At 44.2% G+C, this 23,840-nt stretch overlaps 2 protein-coding genes across 4 annotated transcripts in view; both read left to right on the top strand.

Annotated features, from left to right (window-relative positions):
• Nucleotides 1-23,840, top strand: part of LOC120942965 (serine protease 33-like) — a 103,039-nt gene that overhangs the window by 37,741 nt on the left and 41,458 nt on the right. For both annotated transcript variants that reach the window (XM_040355969.1, XM_040355970.1), the window contains exons 2-4: nucleotides 3,072-3,276; nucleotides 7,086-7,357; nucleotides 11,010-11,167. In XM_040355969.1, coding sequence (XP_040211903.1) covers nucleotides 3,072-3,276; nucleotides 7,086-7,357; nucleotides 11,010-11,167 — 635 coding nt within the window. The remainder of the gene's footprint in view (nucleotides 1-3,071; nucleotides 3,277-7,085; nucleotides 7,358-11,009; nucleotides 11,168-23,840) is intronic.
• Nucleotides 21,276-23,840, top strand: part of LOC120942962 (serine protease 33-like) — a 30,200-nt gene continuing 27,635 nt past the window's right edge. For both annotated transcript variants that reach the window (XM_040355961.1, XM_040355960.1), the window contains exon 1: nucleotides 21,276-21,380. In XM_040355961.1, coding sequence (XP_040211895.1) covers nucleotides 21,344-21,380 — 37 coding nt within the window. In that variant the 5' untranslated portion in view covers nucleotides 21,276-21,343. The remainder of the gene's footprint in view (nucleotides 21,381-23,840) is intronic.

Raw genomic sequence — 23,840 nt, 5'->3', positions numbered from 1 at the left:
CCCAGGGCAACCCCCCCCCAATTTGTGGCATCCCCCCCGGTTCTCAATTCACGCTCCCCCCCCCCCCCCCCCCGCTTCTCAATTTTCTCAATTCACGCTCCCCCCCCCGCTTCTCAATTAACGGCAGCCCCCCCACGGTTCTCTTCCTGAAGCTGTGTAAAGGGCCCCATAATTCCTGATGGCGGCCCTGGGTACGTGACAACTCAGCAGAGGCAGCGAAAGGGCCTTAAGCTCATTTCAAACTTAAAATCCTCACAATCCAGTCTAATGTTGCCTTCCCCATAGATGCCGAATCTCCAAATTTTCCTCAAAATTTTCTGGGAAATGAAAACTCATAGTTTTGATATTCCATACTGTTTTTCAGTACTAAGTAGGTAGAAACCCCTATGTGATTTGCATATCTCTCTGTTAACAAAACCTTCTAATGTATCGCAGGTTCCAAGCAGGTGCTGTAAATCCTTGTTGGCTTTGTTCTTATCTCCAAGGATCTAAGATACATGTAAAGATGAAAACAAAAATGGAGAGCATATCGGCAGGCGTAGATGTCAGGGTTGGATGTAAATACTGAGCTGTCAAATGGTCAACAGCTCCATAAAAGCTCACAGCTAATAATGCGGAGTAGACAAAGAGGAGTCACGGGAGCCGGACAACTGATCTGAAGCTACCTGGAAACTGGTGTCACTTGTAAGTGAAAGCTGAGCGCTTCAAAACAACAATACAACAAAGGGGAGCAGGAGAAATCTTTACTCTTGTTTCCGGTTGCTATCTAACATAACCTCGGTGATGGATGTTGAGCATTTGACAGCTCAGTATTTACACTCGGCTTGGCAACAAGGTTGACATCCCATCCAGCTGATTCAGTTCTTTCTGCCTCATTCTGGGGAATCCCTCATCCCCGTTCTTTGATGGTACCCAGCACATTTGGGTGCAAATTATATTCTATTTGAATTCAAATAAAAATTCCTAGTACCTTTCCTTTTCCACCCTAGCTTATTTAAGGCTGAGTTCATGACTAGTGTATTCGAGATATCCTCAACTCCCCAAAAAAAAACCCTTACCCCCTTTTACCCTTTCTTGCAACATTTACCACTATCTTACCCCCTTTTACCAAATAATTAGACCACACCGGAGTTGGAGTATAATTGGCCATCACAGCCTTTTTTATTAAACAATAAACAGTCTAAGCACTAACTGGTATTTCCCAGAGCTCCTGATGGTGGACATGGGTTTTGCTGCATCGTACTACCAGGTTGCAGTCCTCAGGATCACCCCACCAGGGTCTAGTAGCAGATGTAGCAGGTAGGGATCAAGAAGAAGTGTAGTCAGTAAACAAGCCAAACATCAGTAACAAGTGGTTGCAGGTTGGGATTCAGCAGAACCATAGACAAGGAATAAGCCAACGGTAAGTAATGTGTGGTAGTAAGGATAAGGACAGCTGCAGGTACACAAAAGGAGTAAAATATCAACTGGATAGAGCACAATAATCTGACAAACAGGAAGTGCAAAGGCACGGCTTAAATCAGGAAGTTCATGGGAAGAGCAAAGAGTTCAAGGTTAAAGAGACACAAGAGACAAGGCAAGATCACCCACAGAGATCAGACGGGGGGAGCTGTTCAGCATCTCAGGTGGCTCAGAAAGGAGAGATACATCCAGACACCATAGAGGTCACAGGTTCAGACCTGCACCCTGACACTAACTCTGGCCCTCCTTCCCCCCCTGGAGGTTTTCTCCAACATCATTTTATGTTAACTTTTTTTTAAACATACCTTGTTTGGGAGGTCTTCAGGCTGATCACATGACACACAGTGTATCTTCCTCTTCAGATCTCCCAGCAGTGGGCTGCTCTTAATTAAGCAGATAGTATGACGCCACTGTTGCTGTTTGTATTTATACATTGTGAGTGAAGGGTGCTGTGGTGACAAACTTTATTCACAAGATTGTATCAGTCTTCCAGATAGATATATGCTAGGAGCATGGGCGTAGCATAAGGGGTTGCAGGGGTCACAACCCTAGCTCCAGGGGGGCCCTGCAGTCTCCCTGTCATATTATCATATCCTCCACAAAGTCCAGCTCCGATCTGCCCAAGGGCCCCGCAGCCACGCTCCAGTACCGGGCTTCCACTTTGCCTTCCACGGTCCACACCCCTCCGTTCTCATTGGCTGGGGACAGGCTGTGAGCCATTTCCTGAATGGAGAGGAGCACAGGGTGAGAACAGCCCAGGGGCAAGGTCAACTTTTTCATCGGGGGCCCACAAGCTTCAAGCTACACCTCTGGCTAGGAGTAAATTACAGGGGTTGTAAAGTTCGATAATTTTTTTTTTGAAATAACAAACATATCATACTTACCTCTACTGTGCAGCTTGTTTTGCACAGAGTGGCCCCGATCCTCCCGTTCTGGGGTCCCTCGGCGGCTCTCTCAGCTCCTCACCACCTCAGATAACCCCCTTCTGGGAAGCTCTCTTGCCAGCGCGCTCCCGAGTCCTGCATTCGGCGTCCATAACCGCCAATTGCAGGACTCGGCCCCACCCCCGGCGCCCACGTCATTGGATTTGATTGACAGCAGCGCGAGCCAATGGCTGCGCTGCTATCAATCTATCCAATGAAGAGACGAGAAGCCTGGGCAACAATCGAGCGTGAATTTCCAGGGCTCAGATAAGTAAAATGGGGGGCATCGTCTGATGTTTTTTCATGCATAGAACCCTTACAACCCCTTTAAACTGGAAGACTGGGAACATCTTGGAACAAAAACATTTGCTGCAGGGGACAGCGCCAGATAAGAGGTGAGTATTGCAGCTTGATCTCCTTTTTACATTTTAAAACATTACCTGGGGGACATAAGAAAAAAATAAAATAAAAACCTGGATTGGATTGATGTTAAAAAAATGTATGGATGTACTTTGTGTCATCAAAACCTCTTTCGCCAAAATGAATCAAAAATATTTTTATGCTCGAAAAGGCAACATTCGAATAAATATGGTTTCCTTTTTTTTTTTGTGTTTATTATTTATGTATGTATTTTATTGTGGAACACATTCAAAATCATTTGTTTATATCTTATTTTGCTTGTCTCAGCCGGCAAGGCTTTCGGTGCTGCAGATTTTTCAGTGTGCGGTTCCCCGTCGGTGTCCAGTCGGATAGTTGGCGGTACGGATGCGTTGGACGGGCAGTGGCCCTGGCAGGTCGCTGTTTTAGGTGAAACAGCAGATGGAGAATATTTATGTGGGGGCTCCCTGATCTCACCGGAGTGGGTTATGACGGCAGCACATTGCATCCACCTGTAAGTATAACATGTGACCTTTATAAATAAATTCCTCCATCAGACACCAATTTTGAAAAATGTTTCTAAAGATCAGCCATGGACATCTATATTGATCCAGTGTTCATCTTTTATAAAGTGTCCACTTTAAAACTGCCAAGTGTGCCCCACTGATCATCATTGATTGGTTTATGTTAGAGGCATGACTAGAACCTTTAGAGCTCCAATGCAAAAAAAACATGAAGGGCCCCCCCTGACCCCATACCAGAGTCCTTGCCACTGAGGCCCTTCCCACTGATCCAGGGCTTTTTTCTCGCATCTTGGGCCCTTTATTGCGTTCCCATAGCAGAACCGTTTCATGTGTTCTCCAGTGGGACCCCTCCCTGCATAGTTGCCAACCAAAAAAACATGAAGGGCCCCCCCTGACCCCATACCAGGGTCCTTGCCACTGAGGCCCCTCACACTGATCCAGGGCTTTTTTCTCCCATCTTGGGCCCTTTATTGTGTTCCCACAACAGAACCCTTTCACGTGTTCTCCAGTGGGACCCCTCCCTGCATAGTTGCCAACTTTTCCCCAAAAATTTCAGGGACACCTTTTTTTTTCTCTATGTGTTCAGCCAGCCATTGTAGGTGGAGAAAGTATCTTAAAGCGGAGGTTCACACAAAAAGTGAACCTCCACTTTTTGGATCCCTCCCCCCTCCGGTGTCACATTTGACACCTTTCAGGGAGGAGGGGGGTGCAGATACCTGTCTGAGACAGGTATTTGCACCACTTCTGGGTTCAGATCCCAGCGGGGAATCCAGCCTGTCACGTTATCACCCCCCGCTGTCTTCTGGGAAAACACTGTTCCCAGGAGTGAGCGGGGACCAGTGATGGCGCGTCGCGATCCTCACGCATGCGCAGTAGGGAATCAGGCAGTGAAGCCGCAAGGCTTCACTTCCTGATTCCCTCACCGAGGATGGCGGCGGAAGCAGCCGAGGACCGAGCGATTGCTCAGCTTTGTCTGCTGACATGGCGGGCGCGCTGGACAGGTAAGTGTTAATTTTTTTTAAGTCAGCAGCTGCCATATTTGTAGCTGCTGGCTTTTAAAAAAAAAATTGGCCGGACCTCCGCTTTAATTAGGGGGTGGGGCATTTAAATTGGGCGTTGTTCTACAAGAAGCTCTGTGGTGCTCACGGGATCTACCTCTGGCTAGCAGTTCACTTCCCTCTATATAGTGGAGAGGGGAGGGGCCAGATTCACTACACAATTGAGTCGCACTGCTTGTACACTGAAGCCGATACCTGCCCGGGTCAGAGGCCCCTCCCCTCTCTGCTAGCCGAAGGGAGATCCTGCGAGCACCACAAAGCTGCCGATTGCCGCCCTCCACTACATATTGAACTGCCAGCCTGGGGTACAGGGGGAGATGCTGGGTCTTGGTCAGTGTCGGAATGCCAGGGCCGGGTTGAAATCACGACTGCTGCAGCCCTGGTAGTTCCGCCACTGGTTTATGTCACCAAAGAGCCCCTGTATGACTGATAATTTTTTAGCAATGGTATATGCTACAATATTTTTTAATTTGCTATTTATTTCCCCCAAAAATTGGAGTTACCCTTTAAAGGCTTTGTTCTGCATACTGAGGTTTGGCCGCCTATATTGCTTTTATGTGTCTGGCCTGTGTGCCTGTAACCTGATTACCAGCATCCTGTCGCTCTGCTTTTGCTTGCATGTCTGTTTCATTGTGACCATAACCTTCAACTATGGTTCTACCCGTTGGTCCTGTACTGCCACCTTTCTGCCAATAACCTAGTTGCAGACCAAGCCTTTGTGTGTTGATGTCTTCACCAAAACGCTCTTTTTATAACCCTTACTGCTAATCTTGGCTCAATTTGGGATACTTTTTTTTGTTTTTTCACTATTGAATAAAGACCCTGAAAAATCAACCAATTACACAAAACAAGCAAGATAATACAATTTGTTTTTAAAAACATATTGGATAAAAAAATCTCAAATATCAACAAAATGCAGAAAGAATATAGAAAAAAGGACACAAAAAAACTATTTTTTGACTATTTAGATTTTACTTAACTGTGTATTTTTATTTTTTAAATACCCTCTTGAAAAAAACACCCTCAAATATCAACCAATTACACATAATTAGTGTTGCTCACGAATATTCGTATTGCGAATATTCGGCTCGAATATGGCATATTCGAGTATTCGCGATATATTTCGAATTTCGCTGTGAATATTCGCAATTCCGAATATTCGCATTTTTTCAATTTTATTTTTAAAACAGATCACATCCTATCGACGTCTAAAAGCATTGCTGGTATGATTAGAGACCCTGGGCCGAGTAGCTAAGCTGAGGCGATCCTTTTATGTTGCCGAATTGAAAAAAAAAAAATTGCGAATTTTCGCTAATGCGAATGCGAAAATGATTGCGAATTTTCGATAACTGTGGTAGGAGAACTCTGATTGTCTCTGATGCAAAAGGGGGGGGGGCTTTGTGTATGTTTCTGTTATGAATATTTGTATGTTTGATATTATTTTTTTTTGTAAGAAGGAAAAAATTGCGCATACCTTAAAAAAAGGGGAGAATACAGCAGCAACTCAAAAATGTTATACAACATAAATTAATACAAGACAGAAAATGGAGTCGCTCTACAAGAATAAAAAATATGTCTAGTGACAAGACATGTGGGCAAATTATAAAATAAGCAAGCGCAAATAACTTGTGAAATACACAGTGAAACAAATATATAAAGAAATATAGTCCCAATAATAGAAAAATAATCTTTCATAAAAATGTCTTTGATATGTGAAGTGAAAAAAAGTCCAAAGCATGCAGCATGAACGTGTTCAATCTTCAAGGTGTTTGATTGACAAACGGCTGTGACAGATGGATAGAGTAAAGAATCACCACCAATGCAAAACACTTTTTATTTTCTATTGTAAAATATCACGAATATTCTGAGCCAATCAGAGTGCTCCTTCCGCATTTGCCGAATATTCGCAATTATTTTGTATTGTAAAATATCAAGAATATTCTGAGCCAATCAGAGCGCTCCTACAGCATTTGTCGAAATTGCGCAGTAAATATCGCATTCGCATTTTGCGAAATTTCGAAAAAATATCAAGAATATTCTGAGCCAATCAGAGTGCTCCTACCGCAGTTATCGAAAATTCGCAATTATTTTCGCATTCGCAATAGCGAAAATTCGCAATCATTTCATTTCGATAAAATATCACGAATATTCGAATTTAGCGAATATATCTCGAATATTCGACTATATATTCGAGATATATCGCGAAATCGAATATGGCGTATTCTGCTCAACACTACACATAATATACACAGGATTTCTCAGCTCTGATATTCGTGGGGCGGAGAGCGGAAGTTATCTTAGTCCGGGAGAGCTGAATGGAGGGAAGGGACACGCCCATCTTCATACAGCACAGGGACAGAGCTGAAGCTGTCAATAACATAACATAACATTTTTCTCTTGGTGTCAGGAAAACTTATCAGACGTGATTCATCTGATAGCAGAGGAACATAGTGAAAGAAGAAATGGCATTTAGTGCCCCAGATTGAGACAAGTACACACTATAGAGGATATGCTTTGTTCATATTTCATGTCTGAGGTTTACAACCAATTTAACGATCACCTTGCTTAAGTTCATACCATTGGGCTTGTGTACATACAGGCCCTTCATAGAGAACACATTATAGGCAAGTTATATATCATTTATTAGATTCTGAAATTCATTGATAGTAATGATATTGCATTGCCTTCTGCAGTAGATGGGTCCTCATGTATACATGTTATGTTCTGTTTTCTTTCTGCAGTCCTATCCAGATATCGAATTATAAAGTATATTTGGGTGTGTACCAGCTGGGTGTGATCAGCAATCATACAGTTGTTGCCAATGTTAGCAATATCATCATCAATAGTAATTATACAGACACTGCAAGCCCTGGGGACATCGCCCTGCTGCTGCTGGACTCACCCGTCATCTATACTGAGTACATCATGCCAATCTGCCTGCCATCTTCCAACACCACCTTCCCCTGTGGTACAGAGTGCTGGGTGACCGGCTGGGGTGCAAGATATTTTGGAGGTGAGTCCATGAAATGATAAGCAAAAGTGATTTCACTCATTTTCCATCCTAGGAAGTCCGTAATTTACACCCAGTGCACCATGTTAATTAGAGATGGGCGACTCTGCCTGGATTAGGGGGTCTGGTCCTATTGGAAATCCATGAAACTGAAACATGAATCTTACTTATTGAGGCCTATGGATGAGGAGGGGTACAAATCTTGATGCTACATTCTGTTTCATTTACGACGAGTTCCTCGGTCGTGTGTACGAGGCCTAACAGTAAAAAACCCTTACGCAGTTTAGGGTTGAACCTTTTCTCGCCCAACTTCATTGAGTGGCCACATGTCTTTATGAGTGACCTGAGAATGAATAGTTTTCTCCCAATTCTGGAATCACCATTAAGATATCTGTATATCGCTACCATATCTCCTCTTCAGTATCTCTTCTCTAGGGGGAATAACTTTACTGCCTGTAGTCGTTCTTCATAATTGAGATCCTCCAGCCCTTTTGTTAGCTTTGTTGGCCTTCTCTGGACTCTTTCCAGTTCTACTATATCCTTCATGAGGGCTGGTGACCAGATTAGATGGCATACTCAAGACGTAGCTGAACAAGGGATTTGTAAAGTGGTAGAATTATAATTTTAAACTTTTTTGCATGCACGCTGATATTCTGCTGACCTTGCTTGCTGCAGCTTGGCATTGCATGCTATTGCTGAGTCTGTCATCTACTAGGAAGCTATAATCTTTTTTCATGATATAACCTGTCTGGTCCCTCCCTATTAAATTGTGGCCTAACAAACCTGCTTACATGCTGTGTATGGACTACACAAAATGTCTCACTACTGTTTTGTGAAATAATACACTTTATTTATTTTTTCTTGATTACACCTGCCTGGTCTTTCTCTCTTTAATTGTGGCCTACTGAAGCTACAGTACTTACATAGAATTCAAATGTGTACAATATATTTGTCTCTAAATAAACAATACAACCTGCTTTATCTCTCCCTCTTAAATTGAGGGTTAATAAATCTGGATGCATAGAGTAACTGTAATTTTTTCTGGCTATTGTTTGTAAACTAATACACTCTATTTTAATTTGTTTTGCTTAATAAAAACCCGCTTTGTCTCTTCATTTAAAATTGTTGTCTATTAAAGCTGCCCATATACAGTGTTAAAAGAGGGGTTTTGCGCAAAAACTAAACACTATCAGAAAAAAGTGACGGTGATGGGTGATGATCAATCAAAAACAAGTTGATCATTGAAGTGTACAAATATATAAAATATATAGAATACATTAAATAGTGGTAAGTGTCCCATAAATCAAACTGCAGTGCAAACTGTCAAACGAGAACAGAAATGAGGCTGAATGTCCCCTAAGCCAGATGTATTTAGAGGACAGTGAGATGATCACATCCATAAAAGGGCTCCCAGAACTCTCACCTCAATACCAAAGGTCTAGAGCATCAAAGGTCTCCTTGTATCATCCACCTCCTCGCAGCCAAAGGACCTTCCCACCTGTCACACTTCACTGGTGCTTCTCCAGCCTCTTCAGCTGTCCACAGCCTTCCCTCTATGGTGCTGACACGCACCTCCTCGATCAGTCCCTAATGGAAACTCCGTTCCAGGGGAGGGGGGAGAAAGAGAGAACAAAGAGCCTCCAATAGTGTGATATGTAAAACTCAGGGGGACGTTTATTCAAGAAAAACCTGTGCTTACATCAATGTTAAAATAACGTGCAATGATAAAAACAACCAGCGGCGTCCTCGGCACCTGCTTGCGTCACTCCAGGTGTACGTCTGTCCACGGCCAATCCTTACGCGTTACGACACAGTCACGTGTCTTCATGTGGGGAGTTGGTTGTTTTTTATCATTGCACGTTATTTTAACATTGATGTAAGCGCAGGTTTTTCTTGAATAAACGTCCCCCTGAGTTTTACATATCACACTATTGGAGGCTCTTTGTTCTCTCTTTCTCCCCCTCCCCTGGAACAGAGTTTCTATTAGGGACTGATCGAATCGAGGAGGTGCGTGTCAGCACCATAGAGGGAAGGCTGTGGACAGCTGGAGAGGTTGGAGAAGCACCAGTGAAGTGTGACAGGTGGGAAGGTCCTTTGGCTGCGAGGAGGTGGATGATGCAAGGAGACCTTTGATGCTCTAGACCTTTGGTATTGAGGTGAGAGTTCTGGGAGCCCTTTTATGGATGTGATCATCTCTCTCACTGTCATCTAAATACATCTGGCTTAGTGGACATTCAACTTACCACTATTTAATTTATTCTATATATTTTATATATTTGTACACTTCAACTTGTTTTTGATTGATCATCACCATCACTTTTTTCTGATAGTGTTTAGTTTTTGCGCAAAACCCCTCTTTTATTTCACTTGTGTATTGTAAACACTACTAGGTTTTGCTGCATTTACACTTTTGTTTGGTTTCATATCATTATTAGCTCTTAGGCCCGGTTCACACGGGCAAACATGTACGATGAAACCGGTCCGCCGGACCGTTTTCACCGTACATGTCTGCCAGAGGGCTTCTGTACGATGGTTGTACTAACCATCGTACAGAAGTCCGCGCGTAAACAATACGTGGGGCGTGTCCGCGTCGTCGCCGCGGCGATGACGCGGCGACGTGGGCGGGCCTGCCATTTAAAGGCTTCCACGCATGCGTCAAAGTCATTCGACGCATGCGAGGGACGGCGGGCGCTCGGACATGTACGGTAGGTCTGTACTGACGACCGTACATGTCCGAGCGGGCAGGATTCCAGCGGACGGTTTTAAAACACGTCGAGGAATATTTGTCTGCTGGGAAAAGGCCCGGCGGGCAAATGTTTGCTTGAATTCGGCCCGCTCGCGCCTACACACGACCGAACATGTATGCTGAAACTGGCCCGCGGACCAGTTTCAGCATACATGTTTGGTCGTGTGTACGGGGCCTTAGTAGCGCGAAGGACACTTTATATTGCCCACATACAGTGCATCAACTGTAAAAAAGTACTGGCTATTTTTTATTTTTTGTATTCAATACTAAATACGTGGTTTCAATATGTCGATTTACACGGTTGCTTCACAATTATTATTTCCTGGTTGGTTTTCAGCTTTTTTTAAATGTCCGGGTCCACCTTTTCATCTTTAAAGTGTTACTAAACCCACAGCAGTACAATCAGTGCAGGATCCTGTCTTCTCTGATCCTCCCCTTCTGACTCCAAAAAATAACCTGATATTTACAGAGCCTGGGGACGGGCTGCACATGCTCAGTTTGGTGTGTATTGCTACCGTAGAGAGTTTTTTGGGGGGAAAATGCATGTGATCAGCACAGGACCAATCAGCACTGTCCAAACAGAGGGTCAGGGGTCCTGCATTCTCAATTGTGGGAGAATAAAAACTCCTTCTACAAGCTCTAAAATCATGGCGCACCAAAACACATGGCTTTGCTGCATGACTTCTCAGGCACTTTAGACAGGTGCATTTGGGTGCCCTTAATAATGAAGGGCCCCACAGCGAGCCTGTAAAAAGAGTTAAATGTTTTGTGTATTACGGGAACACACACACAATTTTATTTGCATTCTTGGAGTGCACCAGTGTGAATGGAGCGTAAAGATGATCTATCTATGTATGGCCTTCCTAAGAAAGCCTTGTAATCTTCTTCTTGTCTATGTTTCATCTCCAGGGAGCGTCTTTTTATATAAGACCCTCCAGGAGGTCATGGTTCCCCTAATAGACGGCAATACATGTCAAGTAATGCAAGAGAGTGCAGGAAGTACCGACCACATCCAGTATGATCAGATCTGTGCCGGCTACAAGGATGGAGGAAAAGACTCCTGCCAGGTGAGTGACACTGAGATCATTCTTGGCTCACATTCAGGTCTGGATTTCTTCACAGGAAACAGAAGCCATGCATGACGTCGGTTATTGCCTAGATGTGACCAAAATGTTATTTTTTTCTAAGAATATATTGGAAAGTGTTTGTGCTTTTTTGGGGTTTTTAACCACTTCAGCCCCGGACTATTTGGCTGGCCAAAGACCAGGCCACTTTTTGCGATTCGACACTGGGTCGCTTTAACTGACAATTGCGCGGTCATCGACGTGGCTCCCAAACAAAAATTTACGTCCTTTTTTTCCCCACAAATAGAGCTTTCTTTTGATGGTATTTGATCATCAAATCATCAAATACCTTCGGGCGCAAATTCTTTCAGAATACGGGACTCGCCTCTCAAAGTTACGGCGGCGTAGCGTATATGAGATACGCTACGCCCGCCTAAAGATAGGTGATTCTTACTGAATCTAGCCCTATATTTTTTACTTTTTGCTGTAATAAATATCCCCCAAAAATATATATAAAAAAATGATTTTTTTTCCCTCAGTTTAGGCCGATACGTATTCTTCTACATATTTTTGGTAAAAAAATCGCAATAAGCATTTATTGATTGGTTTGCTCAAAAGTTTTTTTACATTTTTTTTTTTTTACTAGTAATGTCGGCCATTCATCGTTTTTTCATCATGACTGCGACATTATGGCGGACACATCGGACACTTTTGGCGCTATTTTGGGACCATTCACGTTTTATCGATGCTATAAAAATGCATTGATCATTGTACAAATGTGACTGGCAGTGAAGGGGTTAACCATGAGGGGGGCGCTGAAGGGGTAAAGTGTGTCCTAGGGATGTGTTCTAACTGTAGGGGGGCAGGGCTACATGTGACATGATGACACTGATCACCGCTCCCGATTACAGGAAGCTGTGATCAGTGTCCTTGTCACTAGGCAGAACGGGGAAATGCCTTGTTTACATCAGCATTTCCTTGTTCTTCCTCTCCGTGAGATGATCGCGGACATTGAGTCCACAGGATCCGCGGTCAGACTCCCAGCGGACATTGAGTCCACAGGATCCGCGGTCAGACTCACGGAGCTCGCGGCGCGCGCGCCCCCACAACCCCAGGCCTTAAAGGTGACGTATATATACGTAGATCTCCCCAGCCATGCCATTCTGTCGATGTATCTAGTCGTGCAGCGGTTGGCAAGGGGTTAAACATTCTTGGAAAGGGTATGTGCTAAGATTAAAACTTCTTGTTGGACTATCCTGAACAGATAGATGTTGGCACAGCTGATGATTATTTATGTCTTACAGGGTGACTCAGGAGGACCTCTGGTGTGTAAGGTCCGGGGTGTATGGTACCAGGTTGGAGTTGTGAGTTGGGGAATGGGCTGCGCCTACCCCAACTTCCCCGGGGTGTACACACTGGTGACGGCCCACCAAGACTGGATCAGCACCTAACTGAATGCTACATTCAATTATGTGTCAAATATCCCGACACCAACAAGGACATGTGGAGGAAACCTCATCACTGATGTTCCTGTAACAACAATCCAATCTGAAGGAAGCTCCATCACATTCAGTATTTCACACCATTGCTGGATGGTCCTGGTCCCAACCGCTCTTCTGCTCACATTACATTAACCAAAAGCAGCCATCACATTTGACCTAGACAATTGGGTTGGTTTACTAAAGGAACAGAGAATGTTCACTCTGAAAATAATACCCAATCATATGGAAGGAGAGAGAAACAGGTTTTTAGCTCACCCATGATTGGATGATTTAAGGCAGCACAGCTTCACCTCATTCACTGATCTAAGTAAAGAATTCACTTTACAAAGTGAGCATGCTCTACTCCTTTAATAAAACAACCATAGTACCTTCTATTCCCAACATAGCCAAAAGAATTCCAGTTTTATGAAAAGATGGAGTATTTGTTTAAACTGAACTTGAATGAATGAATGAATGAATGAATGACTTGTATAGCGCAACGCATGCGAACTGAATCGCCTCTGGGCGCTTTTTCCAGCCAGTATCTGCTTGGCTGGTGCGGTCATTTTTACCCCGTAGGATCATGACACGCTAGGGACACACAGTCATACACACATATATACATATATACTGGGCCAATTTTGGATGAGATCCAATTTACCTACCAGCATGTCTTTGGAGTGATAGGCCCAGATTCACAGAGAGCACGGCGCACATTACGCCGCCGTAGAGTAACCAATGTACGCTACGCCAACGCAGCGCAGAGAGGCAAGCATTGAAATCAGCAAGCCAGTGCTCCCAACGCTGCGCCAGCGTGGAGCGGGTTTCGAAGGCGTACGCCGGCGTAGGTGGAAGTGGGCGTGACCCATGCAAATGATGGGCCGAGCGCCAGACAAATACGTATCACGAACTGCGCATACGCTGTGACGTGGACGCATCCCCCTGCGCCTGCTCACAACCACGTCGGAACAACTGCCTAAACTACGCCGGATCACTGCATACGGCGTGAACGTAACCTACGCCCAGCCAGACACACGTCCAACGTAAAATACGCCGGCTTGTGTTCCCTGGTGCAGACCTTTGCATGTCTGCTGTTGGGTTGCACCTCCTTTATGGGGAAAAACTTTACGCCGGACGTACAACTTACGCGCACCTCGCGTAGCCTGCGTCGGGCGCACGCAATTTCGTGAATCGCCGTATTTCCCTCATTTGCATGTTTGAATGGCTAATCAGCCTAAATGTGCGCCCACTCTACGCCGGCGTAAGCAAGCTACGTCAGCAGGGTGTAGCCTGGTTTTAGGCGCATATCTGTTTGTGGGTCTGGCGCACAGATACGACGGCGCACATTTGCACCTACGTCGGCGTAACTTGTTATACGTCGGCGTAAGTGCTTTGTGAATCTGGGCCGAACTGTTTAGTTTAGCAGAAAATTTAAATCCTAGAGGTGATCAAATACCACCAAAAGAAAGCTCTATTCATTGGAACAAAATTAAAAAATGTAGTTTGGGTACAGTGTAGCATGACCGCGCAATTGTCATTCAAAGTGAGACAGCGCTGGAAGCTGAAAATTGGCCTGGGCAGGAAGGGGGGAAAGTGCCCAGTATTGAAGTGGTTAATTAATTATTATTTGGTTATTTTTACATAACAGAAGCAACGTCCTTCAAGAAAAAGTTAACCTTTAGTATCACATCACATGTAACACCCTCGCACCTACATACGTTCACATTTTTACAGCTCTTTCTATAAAAAGCATGAATATTTAGCTGCAACACTTTCACAGTTTCTTCCCACACCATACCCCGTTATTACAAATATACAGACTATACAAATACAGTTTGTTTAAATAGTTCAAAACCACTTAAAGACAGTAATACGTATATACAGTATATACATTGCAGCTTTAAAGTAATTTACCAGGGTTATGGCTGAAGCTACAATATCAGCCATAACCCCTGTTTTTGTTTTTTTCAGCCGACCATTGTCTTTTCTATAAAGGTGAACCGAGTGGCTGATTGTCGGTCACCCCCCCCACCTCTAGACCCCTGTCTGTCTGCCCACCTGCAGGGTAATTGATGTAGGCAGCCAAACCTGTTTTAAGCCAACCAAACCTTCAGTGTCTGGTTTGTGATAGTGTTTGCAACACTTGCTTCAAGCTCCAATTTTGTCTAATCTGTTCCTGTACTCAGTGGTGTATTTTGATTTTGTGCTGCTCAAGGCAAGACTCAAATCGGGTTCCCCCTGGGCACCGCCCCATCTAAATTTGTCCCACCTCTTTCTTCTCAAGTGGCTGTTTGGGGTCTTGGATAGCTATGCAGGGCCTCTAGTACCTGTGTGGTGTCCCTGGTGCTTGTACGGGGCCCTCTGGTGGCATTGCATGGTCCCTGGTGGCTGTGCATGGTCCCTGGTGGCTGAGTGCGGCCTCTGGTGGCTGTGCGGGGTCCCTGGTTGCTGTGAGGGGGCCTCTGGTGGTTGTGTGGGGACTGTGTCTGAGTTGGAGAAGTAAACACATAGGCGAGTGGAGGGGGGTCCACACCCCACACACACAGGTAGGTGACAGGGGGATCCTTTGTATCCCATGAACCAAACATTCATGATGTCGAAGGTATTTCCCCACCAATGCTGAAATGTGGCAGTAGCTTCAATAGCCAGGGAGAAGGCATACATGACTTACACCTTCACTGGACCTTTGTGTTTATAGTTGCTCTTTTGTCATTCTGTCTATAACCAGTTATGGTCCACCTATATAATCATCAAACTGCAATAAGGGGTTTAATGAACCACAGAGTGCACATCCAAACTGCCTACTACAGTTAGCAGAATAACACATATAACAGTCATAAGCATAGAATGTGATTCCCAAATTATGTCTGTTACAATATTCGACATAGGGGAGCACAGAAAAGGAATTCCCATACCAAATGATAACAATATTGTCTATATAACAAATGTAATTTTTTTATTTGGGAAGAAAAGAGAATATTATTAAATTGATTGTTATATACCCAATATTCCATAATGAGGTTGACAAAACTTGGCGTGAAACTCGCACCCATAGCTGTTCCTCTGATTTCTAGATAATAGTTGTTATCAAATATCAAATAATTATGTTCCAAACAGAACTTGGCACTATTTGAAATAAATGGGGATTGTTTCAGCCCAGTAGCTGGGGAATGACAATTTTGAAGCTTGTAGTTTCAGAGTTATCATCGCTTCCAGGTTCATTAGGCACAGAGGAGATTAGGGAATGGGTGTGTCTCAGTCTCCTCTGGATCTAACTATTCTGATGGTTTACCACAGTCCTTCCTGGAGGAATAGGAGAGCTCAAAAACCACCTTGGAAAGCAGTGATCACTTTTACTGAACAACTAATCACCAGCTGTAAAAACGATAAAACAACTTCTTTTTAACCACTCCAAGTCCAATTATTTTTTAAATCCTAAGGGTGTGGATTGGTTATTGCTTCTAGTCTGGTCATTTAAAAGTCTTCCAGGGGAACTTTGTAGGACCTAGTATGTATAGTTCTCATGTACCTGGTCAGAAGCCGAAATGCCAAAGGCCTTGCTCCTGAGTGCAGAGTACCCCTGAAGGTGGAGACCAAAGAAGCATGTGTTTCCAGCTGTGAACTTGCCTGAAGATCTGAGTAGATGAGGCACTAGAAGGGGACTTGACCATGCGGCATTGTCAGCAGGGCAGAAGACATCCTAGATGAGCAGGTGAAGTCTTGATAGTGCAGAGGTATCAGTAAGACAAACGTAACTCTAGATGCACAGGCAGATCTTGACAGGTGAGTGATACAGGAAGCAAAGTCAGGAGCCAGAACCAGAATCATGCAGGGAGGTCAGTCAGGAACAAGAGCAGAAGCGTGGTCAAAATCAAGTGAGGTCATACACAGGAGGCAGGAAGTAATCAAAATCAGTGAAACAAGCCAGGGTCAGAGCCAGGACAGAAGCCAAGACAAAAAAAGATCAAATAAAATGTTATCTTGCACTTTCCAGCTTTCCAGAAAATAAGGGTTAAATCCACATCTAAATGCCATATAGCTATACACCGGACAGAAAATGAGGCAAAGGACAAGGCGAACTAGTGCAGTGGCCTAGTGTAGCTTCTGCTTTCCCAGGCATTCTAGCTGCAAAACAGTATGGCAGTGTTAGGGCTGGGCTCAGCCCTTCCTTCTCTGAGCTGGCCGCTCAGCTGTCGGCTAATTGCCAGCTCCTATCTCTCCACAGTGACTCACCTGTTGATGATAATGCTCATCAGTCCTGCCTACTTAAGCCGTCCAGCTCAGATGTTCTCTGTCTTCGCCTTGGTCAACATCACAGAGACCATCTCCTGTGTTCCTGTTGAAGACTTGCTTGGCTGAAGTTCCTTCTGGCTCCAGATCCAGCTTGCTGTTCTACTACGTTTATCTCTGGCTCGCTGACATTTGGCTTGGCTGACTATTTGATCCGGTTCCTGAACTCTGGCTCTGTTTTGACTACGCTTACTCTGTTTATCTTTTTATTATTATTAAACAAGTGTGATTTACCTGTACTTCTGTCTCAGTCTGATTCATGGTTTCTGACAGGCAGTTATTTCTGTGAAGAGTCGAAGGATAAGTACATTAAAAAGAAGACGGTAGGGGTGACTGTGCTGTTAGGAGCACCATGGTACAAGACATCAAGTAGCACCAACAGCTTCAGCTTCAGCAGGGTGCCCTATCCTGCATCCTTCCCAGCCACCAAGATATACAAATAGTGCATGATGAAAAACATGAAGGATCCCTGCCCATGCTTGCTGTTCCATGGTCATGTGGAACCTGCCACTGACAGCGTGGTCTACTGACAATAATACATTACCTTTCAAATGCTGGTGGAGGAAAGAGATGACTTTCTGGGCAAAAAAGGAGGCTACGTACCTGTCACTGTGGTGTAGCACAGTCCATAAACTTACAGAAGGTGCCCAACTCCCAGAGCTAAAATGGGAGAGGGTGCAAAGCCAGCAGTTTTGTCTAGCTAGGGCCGAGATGCATTATGGCTAGTTGGTTGGTATGGCAGCAAAAATTGACATTAGTTCATCTGGTTCACAAACCATGGACAGGCTGGGTTCTCTTCAAACCTATGTACAGTAAGTCCCAAACCCAAATTATTCTCAATTACCGTAGATACTCGAGTATAAGCCGACCCAAAAATAAGCAGAGGCACCTAATTTTACCACAAAAAAAATGGTAAAACGTAATAATAATAGTATAAGCCGAGGGTGGGAAATGCAGCAGCTACTGTAAGTGAAAAAGAGGGTCAACAATACCCATCTGCCGCCTCACTGTGCCAATTTGCAGCCTCACTGTGCCCATTGTATGCATCACTGTTCCGATCCGCATACTTGATCTCCCACTGTTTCACACAGTCAGTCAGCTGCCGTCCAGTGTAACAAAGCCCCACCTCCTCCTCATCCGTTATAGGCGGAACACTCAGTTTCCCAGCAGTGAGTCAGTGTTCAGTGTTCCGCCTATCACTGACAAGGACGAGGAGGAGGCGGGGCTTTGTTACACTGGACGGCCACTGACTAGACTGACTCCACAGCACTGTGAGAACAGGCGCATGAGGCTGCAGATGGACACAGACTCAAGTATAAGCCAAGGGGGGCATTTTCAGCACCAAAAATATGCTGAAAAACTCGGCTTATACTCGAGTATATACGGTATTACAGAATACATTTTCAAAACCTCTACATTGCACATCTGTGCTTTATTAAAGTTCTCTTGAGCCTAGACTCAACTGATTACCCATCTGAAAAATGGGAAGAAGAACTCCTTGGACCAGCAGAAAGGCAACAACATTGTGTGTTACTGTTATACACCTATAAATGTCAGTACTCAGTTAAATTCTGTACATTTAGGAAAGAATCCAGACCTTTCTTAACCACTTCTATACCAGGCACTTACGCACCTTCTCGCCCAAGCCAATTTTCAGCTTTCAGCACAGTCGCACTTTGAATGACAATTGCGCGGTCGTGCTACACTGTACCCAAACAATTTTTTTTATCATTTTGTTCCCACAAATAGAGCTTTCTTTTGGTGGTATTTGATCACCTCTGCAATTTTTTATTTTTTGCGCAACAACTAAAAAAAAGGCTGAAAATTTGGGAAAAAAAAACAGTCTTTATTTTTTTCTGTTATTTTTTTTGTAAATAAGTCGGTTTTCTTTTTCAATTATGGGCACCGAATGTGAATGGTCCCAAAATAGCGTCAGAAGTATCCGATGTGTCCATCATAATGTCACGGTCACGATAACAAAAAAAACAGATCGCTGCCATAGAAATACAAAAAAAATACTAACAAAAATTCCATAAAACTATCCCCTATTTTGTAGACGCCATAACTTTTGTGCAAACCAATCAATATACGCTTATTGCGATTTTTTTAAACCAAAATTATGTAGAAGAATACGTATCGGCCTAAACTGCAGGGTTAATTAACACAAACAACAATGGGTGAAAGACTCTTAGAAGCTGTGACAAGCCATACTAGACTCATTTACATTATAGCAGACAACAGACAGACAGGTGGCTGGAGTTGACATCAGCATCAATTAACAGTATGTGTCCCAACATTATGAATCAGTCACTATTTCTAATATGGCCTATACAGGGTTCCCAGAGTCTGTGTGTCTTGGGGGGACATGGAACTGAATCCAAAGTAACACCATCTCAGGGGTCCCCAGTCACACAGCTCACAAAGAGCCCCGTTCCCCCAAATGCCAGGGTCCATAATCGGTAGGCAAGAGGCTAGCATTCAGCCCCCTCCAAAAGTCTGTCTCCCAGTCTGTCACAGCGACGAGCTAGCATTAGCATGCAGCAAAACCCATCTCCTCCATCAAGAGCTCTGGTGAAGACTGGCTAGTGCTTGGACCCCGTACCTCAGATGAACCCATGTCATCCACTAAGGGATCTGCTTGCATATTTCCAACAGACTACTTGTGAAGCTCCCTATTGATAAAGCCACTGGCCTCCAAGCCTGATCCCAGATCATGGCACCCAGCTCCCCAGAGCCTATCCGTGTACCACACTCACACAGGTTCTGATTAATGACACACTGCTGTTAGTGCAGCCTCTGCAGTATGACCAATATTGAGTTACAGTGCTTAGGAGTGTCTAACTGTCAGACAGCCTCCAAACCAGCTGATGACAAGGCTTGTGCTTGTAATCACACTGGAAGAAATACCATTACAGGCCTAGTTCATTTATAGCCATTCACATTGTTTCCAATCTCCATCTGATGAAGGGGGAAATTTTAGACTCCAAAATGCATTGGATAATGGATTGAATTGTTCCACTGACTATTTTTGGAATAAAGTTTTATCTGGACCTCTAAAAAGTGTTGTGGCACTTCAATTTCTATTTTTATTACATTACTCGACAAGCCAAGGAGACCCTGGAGTTCCTTTGGGGTGTAAAAGCCACCTGCCTGAGAATAAGATTATCTACATCAGCATCAATACTTTAAAATAGCAACATTAATAAGGTAACCTAATAGGTTCAGTGCTATTTTTCACTTTCCTTATAGCGGGGGTTCCACAGCAGATCGTTTTTTTTTGTTGCATTCAATGTATTTGTAGATCACGTGTTTGGTGACTTCAAACCTCCCCTGTCTGTTTTCGGGCAAAAGATGAACTTTTAAAATCAGCTCTATAAAGTTTCCATTTTGCTTGTGGGCATTGTGAAGCCCACAAGCACTGACTTCCTGGAGGCTGTGGATGGTGTTCTGCTAGAAAAGGCACCCCTGGCGGATAAGGAACCCCCCCCGTACTGTGCAGGCGAGTCATGAACCTCAACAGAGTTTCCGATAGTAGCCGAACATGTAGAGCTGCGAGTTAGCTCTACACGGCGCCTGTGCACTGACTAGGAGCCGTGTAGAGCTGACTGCGCAGGCGCCGTGTAGAGCTGACTCGCAGCTCTACATGTTCGGCTACTTTCGGAAACTCCGTTGAGGTTTGTGACGCGCCTGCGCAGTACAGGGGGGTTCCTTATCCGCCGGGGGTGCCTTTTTCGGAAGGACATGACACATCTGGGCGAACCCCCAGATTACATTGCCCCTCAGGCTAGAAACGCCTACTCCCGCGGGAGTGAGTACCCGGAAGCCGAATCTGAACCAGCCAAAATACGGTATGTACAACATAAAAAATAAAAAAAAGTGTCTACTGTACATGTTAGTAGTGTAAGGAGTGTGCTCCTATATAGATGTTATTTTGGGTGAACCTCCGCTTTAAGGGGACTGGCTTAGCCAAAATCCCTTTATTGGCCATATTATCTAAGATAATAGAGAGAGATAGAATGACTTGTATAGGGCACATTTTTCTGCTCTTGTAAAACTATTTAGAAACTTTAATAAGCAACAAAATTATAAGGAACCTGTAAAACCAAAAATAGAACTGCTGCTAGTGGCCTTTTTATGAAGTTGCACTTTGCACCATTTCCTTCCTCCTCTTCTAACCCTACCTGTGTTCTAGCGTGTCTATCCACTCATAATTGGTGCAGAAACTCTAAGTTATCAAATAAAAAAAAAGAAGGGTGTGAGAATGACTTGTAAATGGCGTGTGTTCTGCCCTTGTAAAGCAATTCAAATCAATAAAGAGTTAGAAAGAGTTTACAACCAGGAAGAGAAAACTGTTTTCTTCACAGAACGGAGAAAGAGACCTCTGCCGAATACCCTCCACTGTGCCGGAATGGGAACGCTTGCTGTACTCATCCTAATCACCACGGGTAAGTAGCTCACCGAAAATCTCAAATGACCTAAAGTTTTAGGTAGGGCTGCCATATCTGAAAACTTTCTATGTCAACCTTAAAGCTTGATTGAAATCTACCACTACATATGCTAGTCATCATACTTCTTTGATGTCTCCTTTGGACCAGTATTGGTTTTATCTGATCCTTTGTTTATTATTACAATTTGTTGTGATAATGTTTCTTTGTTTTTAATGCTTTTTATAAATGTACTTACTGTAATGTTGATCCAATAACCCTTGTGGGATTGCATCAATAAAACAAATTTTATGTCACAATTGGTGCCTATAAAGTCCATTCTTGCTCCTCCCCAACATTAATTCTTTCAACCTTAAAGCGGGAGTTCACCCAAATTTTTTTTTCTAACATTAGATTCATGCTCATTTTGTGAAGGGGAATCGGGTATTTTTTTTAAAAACGGAGCAGTACTTACCGTTTTAGAGAGCGATCTTCTCCGCCGCTTCCGGGTATGGGCTGCAGGACTGGGCGTTCCTATTTGATTGACAGGCTTCCGACGGTCGCATACATCGCGTCACGAGTAGCCGAAAGAAGCCGAACATCGATGCGGCTCTATATGGCGCCTGCGCACCGTCGTTTGGCTACTTTCGGAAAATCGTGACGTGATAGATGCGACCATTGGAAGCCTCTCGGAAGCCTGTCAATCAAATAGGAACGCCCAGTCCCGAAGACCATACCCGGAAGCGGCGGAGAAGATCGCTCTCTAAAACGGTAAGTACTGCTTCGTTTTTAAAACAACTAGCCGATTCCCCTTCACAAAATGAGCATGAATCTTATCTTAAAAATTAACATTTCTGGGTGAACCTCCACTTTAAAGCAGATCTCCCATGCCTAAACGTTTTTTGGGGGGGTAGTGTAATGGTTAATGGCATTCAATAAATAAACTCACTAGTTTGGTGTCCCACGTCCTCTGCTGTGCCATTCTGTGTGCAATATTAATTTATATTCCGCTCGTTGCGCCGTTCCCATTTTACATGTGGGCATTAGAAGCCCACAAGCAGGCACTTCCCTGTTGCGGTGATGCTGATGTCCCAGCATCCACCGCTCGATCCCGCACATGCGCACTCGTAATGGGAAGCAGCGGCGTCAGCTACAGCTACATGTAAATGAATACTCGGAGCTATGAGAGAAGCTCCCAGAGCACACTGCGTGGTACGGGAAGTGACGCAATACCCGAAGAATACCCGCAGTTGTGCAGACAGGAAACGCCATGAAATAAAAGGTACTGTACATGTATAAAATTCAAAAATATCAGTTTTAACATTATTTACAGTCTGCAGTATGATTAGGCTAATGTCGAAACTAGGGTGGAGCTCCGCTTTAATAGCCAGATTCAGAGAGAGTTACGGCGGCGTATCAGTAGATATGCCGTTGTAACTCTGAATCTGCGCCGTCGTAAATTTAAGTGTATTCTCAAATGAATGAATGAATGACTTGTATAGCGCTACTCATGCGAACTGAATCGCCTCTGGGCGCTTTTTCCAGCCAGTGTCTGCTTGGCAGGTGCGGTCATTTTACCCCGTAGGATCGTGACACGCTTGGGACACACAGATATACATATATATACTGGGCCGATTTGGACAGGATCCAATTTACCTACCAGCATGTCTTTGGAGTGTGGGAGGAAACCGGAGTACCCGGAGGAAACACACGCAGGCACAGGGAGAACATGCAAACTCCAGGCAGATGGTGTCGTGGTCGGGATTCGAACCAGCGACCCTTTTGCTGCTAGGCGAAAGTGCTACTCACTACACCACTGTGCTGCCATCAAATTGAGATACACTTAAATCTAGCTAAGATACGACCGCCTGCGCCGTCTGATCTTAGCTGTCTATTTAGGCCTGGCCACTAGGGGTGTGTATGCTGATTTACGCCTAGAATGCGTAAATCAGCGAGATACGCCTATTCACGAACGTTCGCTTGCCCGTCGCAGTAAAGATACGCCGTTTACGTAAGGGGTTTTCAGGCCTAAAGATATTCCACCAAAAAGATGGCGCAGACAATGTTAGGTATGGACGTCAGAACCGCGTCGAATTTTAAAAAAATTTCCGTGAATGGGGCTGGGCATAATTTACGTTCACGTCGAAAACCAATAAGTCTTTGCGGCGTAATTTGGAGCATGCGCACTGGGATATGTCAATCACATCGGGTCACGATTCATTAGCATAAAGCACCTCTTCACAATTTGAATTAGACGTGCTTAGGCCAGCACATTTACTCTACGCCGCCGTAACTTGAGATATGCTACACCTGCCTAACGTTAGGCGCGTCTACCTGAATCCAGCTATACGATTCTTGTGATCATTGTAACTAGGGGTGGGCAGGTTGATTTTATCTCATTCATTGTTGCTGTCAAATTTCTGATTTCTGATTTCGCTCTCAGCAAAATATTGTTGGAGCTTAATTTTGCTCATTGAGCTG

Source organism: Rana temporaria, chromosome 6 (genome assembly GCF_905171775.1).
Source record: "Rana temporaria chromosome 6, aRanTem1.1, whole genome shotgun sequence".
In the NCBI taxonomy this organism is placed as follows: Eukaryota; Metazoa; Chordata; class Amphibia; order Anura; family Ranidae; genus Rana; species Rana temporaria.
Note: the sequence above shows the minus strand (reverse complement) of the source record. Positions and strands in the feature narration are given on the sequence as shown.